Consider the following 5,453-nt stretch of genomic DNA (forward strand, 5'->3'; position numbering starts at 1 on the left):
TCAAGGCTCCACCTGTTGGCCGGGTATGGCGTCTCATACCTGTAATCCCAGCATTTTAGGCAGCTGAGTGGGAGAATTGCTTGAGCCTGGGAATTTGAGACCAGCTTAGACAACAGGGTGAGACCTCATTTCTACCAAAAAAAAATTAAAAAATTAGCCAGGTATGGCGGTATGCACCTGTAGTCCTAGTTATTAAAGAGGCTGAGGCGGAAGGATTGCCTGAACCCAGGAGGTTGAGGTTGAGACAACCTGTGATCATGTCACCGCACTCGAGCCTGGGAAACAGAGAGAGACCCTGACTCAAAAAAAGAAAACAGTCGCAATAAAAAAAATTCATCTTTCAATATAGCCACATTGGGGATTAAGTTTCAATGTGTGTTTTGGAGGGGACATTAAATCATGGCAATATGAAAACAATATTCAACTCTAAGAGATATGATCAAGACTATAGCTGGGAGGAGCAGGCTAAATTTGCTAAATACTTTGGAATTATTTGTCTGTTTCCAGCTATGACCTCAACTTCCTCAACTCTATTTCATGGCAAGCACTTTAGAGAAAGTCCTAAACTGAGGTTTTCCTCTGCTCTCACCCAATAATCATCAACACAGAAGCTTCTTGGTGGTTATTCTTCACCACCAAGCAGCTGACACCAGCTGGGTGTCCTCCAATTCAATTCCAACACCGTCTATCTGAAGATAGTGTCAGATATCACAGGGTGAGGACTCAGTCCCATAAGACTGCCCTCCTCCCCCAGATACCAGTTGCAAGTTTGGGCCTCTGGAACTTCTGACTGGCTTCAAGCTGGGGATCCCATGACTCCCTCTTTGGGTTCGATTAGTTTGTGAGAGTGGCTCACAGAACTCAGGGAAATACTTAACGTTTATGGGTTTGTTATAAAGGACATTGCAAGGGATACAGATGAACAACAGAGCTTCCATGCCCTTCCTGGGTGCCACCCTCTGGGAACCTCCACTGTGTCCAGCTATCTAGTTCTCTGAACTCAGTTCTCTTGGACTTTTATGAAAGCTTCATGATGTCAGCATTCTTTTCCCCAACGCATAGGGCAGGACCCTCTCTGGGGAGGATCTTAAAACCCACAATCAGAAAGGTAGGGGAGGATCAGAGTCCTGCCTTGAGGCAGGTGAAAGGAGGGCTGGAAAAGGTCTGAGAAATTCTGTTTCCTGAGGCCTAACACATCCAATATGATAAGAAAAGACTGTAATGAGGGCTATAGGAGTAGTGAACCAAGAATGATGGGTGAAAACCAATATATATCATAATACCACAATAAAAATATAAGACATTTGCATCCACATTCTTTTTTATTTATTTTTAAATTATTATTATTTTTTTGAGTTGGCGTATCACTCTATAGACCAGGCGGGAGTGCAGTGGCACGCTCACAGCCACTGCAGCCTTGACCTGCTGGGCTCAGGCAATCCTTCTGCCTCAGCCTTCCAAGTAGCCAGAACTACAGGTGTGTGCCACCATGCCCAGCTAATTTTTTTTGATTTATTGTAGAGACAAAGTCTCGCCAAGTTGCCCAGACTGATCTCAAACCTGTGGACTCAGGCAATTCTCTTGCTTCCACCTCCCAAAATGCTGGGGTTACAGGCGTGAGTCACCACGTCCAGCTACACATTCTTTAAAAAAAAAAATTTCAATAGATTTAGGAGGCACAAAAGGTTTTTGGTTACATGGATACATTGTATAGTGGTGAAAAAGTCTGGGCTTTAAGAGTACCCTTCACTCCCACCTGTGCACATTGTACCTGACAGGTGACTTTTCATCCCTCCACCCCTTCCCACTCTCCCCCTACTGAATCTCCAGTGTACATTATACCATTCTATATGTTTTTACAGAGCTTTAGTTTAGCTCCCACTTATAAGTGAGAACGTGCGGTGTTTGGTTTTCTGTTCCTGTGCTAGTTCACTTAGGATCATGTTCTCCAATTCCATTCAAGTTGATGCATCCAGATTTTTATTATACTTTATTTTTTTCTAGGCTGAAGTGCAGTGGCATGCAATCATAGCTGTAGGCAGCCTTAAACTCCTGATCCTCCCATCTCAGCTTCCCAAAGCACTGGGATTACAGTATGAGACACAGTGCCTGGCCCAAGTTCTTTTCTTTTTTTTTTGAGTCACTCTGTCTCACTCTGTCACCCAGACTGGAGTGCAGTATCACATTCACGGCCACCACAACCTTGACCTGCTGGGCTCAGGCAATATTTCCACCTCAGCCTTTCAAGTAGCTGGAACCACAGGTGCATGCCACCACATCTGGCTAATTTCTTAATTTATTGTAGAGACGAGGTCTCATCTAGTTGCCCAGGCTGGTCTTGAACCTGTGAGTTCAGGCAGTCCTTTCACTTCTGCCTCCCAAAGTGCTGGGATTACAGGTGTGAACCACTGTGCCCAGCCCCAAGTTCTTACTTTTAGTAGAAAAGTAAGAAGTTACAGCTCAGTGCACCATGAAGTAGAGACAGGATGGAGACATCCCAGCTCCACCTTTCTGGAATAAGAAAGATGATCGGGGAAGGAAGACAGATGAGGGGGTCAATGTGGACATGGTAGTATCTGTTCTTACACCCTCGCATTCAGGAAGAGAAGTGAGTCAATGTTCTTCAAGTCAGAAAGGGCATGTGCGAACAAATCTTGCATCACTCAGTCCTACACAAGGCAGCTGTCCATGCTGTAGGATAAAATAATCAGGAACAAATTCAGGACTGTAATTGCAAGTTACACTCTCAACAGCCCACTTCTAGTTTAAAATGTGCACTACAGAATGAGTGTAACAGAGTCATGACCACTTTACTTCTAATCCCCTGCAAGCCCCCTAGGGTCTCACCTTTACAAGTCTTGAGACATACATCAGAGTCCTGAGCACTGTCACTTCCTGGGGTAAAACAAAAACAGGACCTGATCAGAGCCTATGAGGAATTGGGTGTGAGAGCTCCCCCATGGGCTCCTGACCATTATTCCAAGGGTCTCAGAGATCAGCCCCCTTCATACTTACTTACACCCTGAGAATAGCTCCCTCCTTTTCTCTCTGTGGGAAGAAAATGTCCTGTGAGAGGCCAGAGAGAAGGCAGGACCATGAGGTCCTAGAGGAACTCCCCAGTAGTAGTAGACTCTAGAGAAGTTTCTAGAGCTGTGACTGTAGACCCAGTGCAGGATCAAGAACAGTAAAGGAAACGTGTAAGAGCTAGACCAACTGCCCTCCTAAAGACCTGTCTTCAGCAGGGAACTTCCTCTGTGATCTGTGACAAATGGGAATCAAGTCCCCATCACCACATTCACCTAAGTGAAAAATGTGTCCTTCATTTTCACATGTGCTTCACAAAAGGCAGAGCCCCAGGCTGGGTAGGCACATGTGTGTGGATGGTACTTCCTAGTAACGAGGCAGGACACGTGACTGTTTGCGGAGAGAAACTGCCAGTGGTACAAGAAAACCCAGGCCCTAACCCAACCCCTCCCTACCTGAGCTCTTCTTCTTCCACATCACAGCTGCAGTGATCACAGCTCCAAGGAGAACCAGGCCAGCAAGGATTCCCATGATGAAGATGGTGTTCTGGGAAGATGGCTCTGGGAAATGAAGGGAAGGGGAGGGACCCTGACGCCCCAGGCCTCAGCCCTGACCCTGCTGAGGGTCTCCAGAAGGCCTCCTGCTTTCCCTGAGAAGAGACTTGACCTCTCATCCCCCTCCTTACCCCATCTCAGGGTGCGGGGCTCTGGCAGCCCCTCATGCTGCACATGGCACGCGTATCTCTGCTTCTCTCCAGAAGGCACCACCACAGCAGCCCACTTCTGGAAGGTTCCGTCCCCTGAAGGCCTGGTCTCCACAAGCTCCATGTCCTGAGTTTGGTCCTCCCCATCCCGCTGCCAAGTCAGTGTAATCTCCGCAGGGTAGAAGCCCAGGGCCCAGCACCTCAGTGTGGCCTTGTGGTCAGAAACAGGGTGGTGGGTTATGTGTGTCTTTGGAGGGCCTGGGAACGATTGGAAAATGAATAACCTTTTGCAGCCTTCATGGGAGACTCCAGTAGCACTCATCTGACCATTACGAGAATGAGTGAATTAGGATGGGAGAGGAAAAAATACCTAGACAACCAGATTGGACTCAGTGTTCTGGGATAACCTCCTATTCCTTGGAAGGTTCCAGAATTGGGGTGAGATAGCTCAGGGTAGGAGGTTCTAGGTCTCTGAGAAGGAGAAAAAGGATTTCTGGTCCTGACCTGAGTGGAGGCTGAGTGAGAAAAGCTGGAGTCACACCCTCGAAGACGCTAGGTGTAGGGCAGAGAACAGGGCCTGAGAAAAACTCCCCCATGATTCTCAATGCTGCTGCCGGAGTCAAAGAGGGTGGCATCTCTAGAGAGACTGTATTCCTTAAATGCCCTTGAGAGAAGGGAGGGCCCTTTGAGTGAATCAGTCTTTGGTACAAGATTTCCCATACTCAGGAGGATTCCTCCCTCTCTCTATCCTAGGGAGGAGCAGTATTCTGGCCAGGATATTATTTTTCTCTACTTCTTGAGGGCTGTCAGCTGTGAGCACAGCACAAGCCGGAGGGAAGACTGGGGAGTTGCCCAGTGGCCCCTCTCACCCGCGCGCTGCAGCGTCTCCTTCCCGTTCTCCAAGTATCTGTGCAGCCACTCCACACACCGGCCCTCCAGGTAGGCCCTGCTTTCCTCTGCTTCACCGGTCGCCTCTGACTTGTGCTTCGAGATCTGAGCCGCCGTGTCTGCCGCGGTCCAGGAGCGCAGGTCCTCGTTCAGAGCGAGGTAATCGGCGCCATCGTAGGCGTACTGTTCATACCCGCGGAGGAGGCGCCCGTCCGGCCCCACGTGGCAGCCAGATAGCCTCTGGAGGGTGTGAGACCCTGGCCCCGCCCCCGCGGTCAGCCCCGCCCACTTTGCCCCGCCCCGGCCCTGACCATCCCTCGGGGATTTTGGTTTAAATCGAAAGTGAAACCTAAGCGAACCCCGCGGGCTCTTCCCGGGCCGTCTCTCTCCCCTCGGGAGGCCTGGGCCGTCTGCGGGGAACGGGGAGGGATCGTGACCTGTGACCCGGGTCTGGCGTCACTTACCGGCCTCGCTCTGGTTGTAGTAGCCACGGAGGGTCCGCAGATTCACTCGGAAAGTCTGCGCGGTGTCCTTGGCCCTCCGCGTCTCCCGGTCCCAGTACTCCTTGCCCTCCTGCTCCACCCACGGCGCCCGCGGTTCGGCCCTCCGACTCGCCGCGTCGCTGTCGAACCGCACGAACTGCGTGTCGTCCACGTAGCCGACGGCGATGAAGCGGGGCTCCCCGCGGTCCCCCCGGGACACAGAGGTGTAGAAATACATCAGGGAGTGGGAGCCTAGGGTCGAGGAGGGGCTAAGACCCGGCCCGACCCGCCTCCCCGCGCGGATCCCCGGGTCCGAGGTTGATGCGCGGGAGGGGAGGGGGCGGGAGGGTCGTGAA

General features: G+C 50.7%; 1 protein-coding gene across 1 annotated transcript in view; it reads right to left on the reverse strand.

Annotated features, from left to right (window-relative positions):
* Positions 1-2,366: 2,366 nt before the first annotated feature.
* The window catches only part of LOC103271436 (HLA class I histocompatibility antigen, A-11 alpha chain-like), a 3,299-nt gene continuing 212 nt past the window's right edge, over positions 2,367-5,453 (reverse strand). Inside the window, exons 2-8 of the mRNA XM_021717984.1 lie at positions 5,080-5,349; positions 4,597-4,872; positions 3,710-3,985; positions 3,470-3,584; positions 3,012-3,044; positions 2,848-2,891; positions 2,367-2,691 (exon numbers count right to left, since the gene is read on the reverse strand). Of these exons, the coding sequence (XP_021573659.1) occupies positions 2,660-2,691; positions 2,848-2,891; positions 3,012-3,044; positions 3,470-3,584; positions 3,710-3,985; positions 4,597-4,872; positions 5,080-5,349 (1,046 nt within the window). The 3' untranslated portion in view covers positions 2,367-2,659. The remainder of the gene's footprint in view (positions 2,692-2,847; positions 2,892-3,011; positions 3,045-3,469; positions 3,585-3,709; positions 3,986-4,596; positions 4,873-5,079; positions 5,350-5,453) is intronic.

Source organism: Carlito syrichta, unplaced genomic scaffold (genome assembly GCF_000164805.1).
Source record: "Carlito syrichta isolate Samal-C Ts95f unplaced genomic scaffold, Tarsius_syrichta-2.0.1 Scaffold311661, whole genome shotgun sequence".
NCBI lineage: Eukaryota > Metazoa > Chordata > Mammalia > Primates > Tarsiidae > Carlito > Carlito syrichta.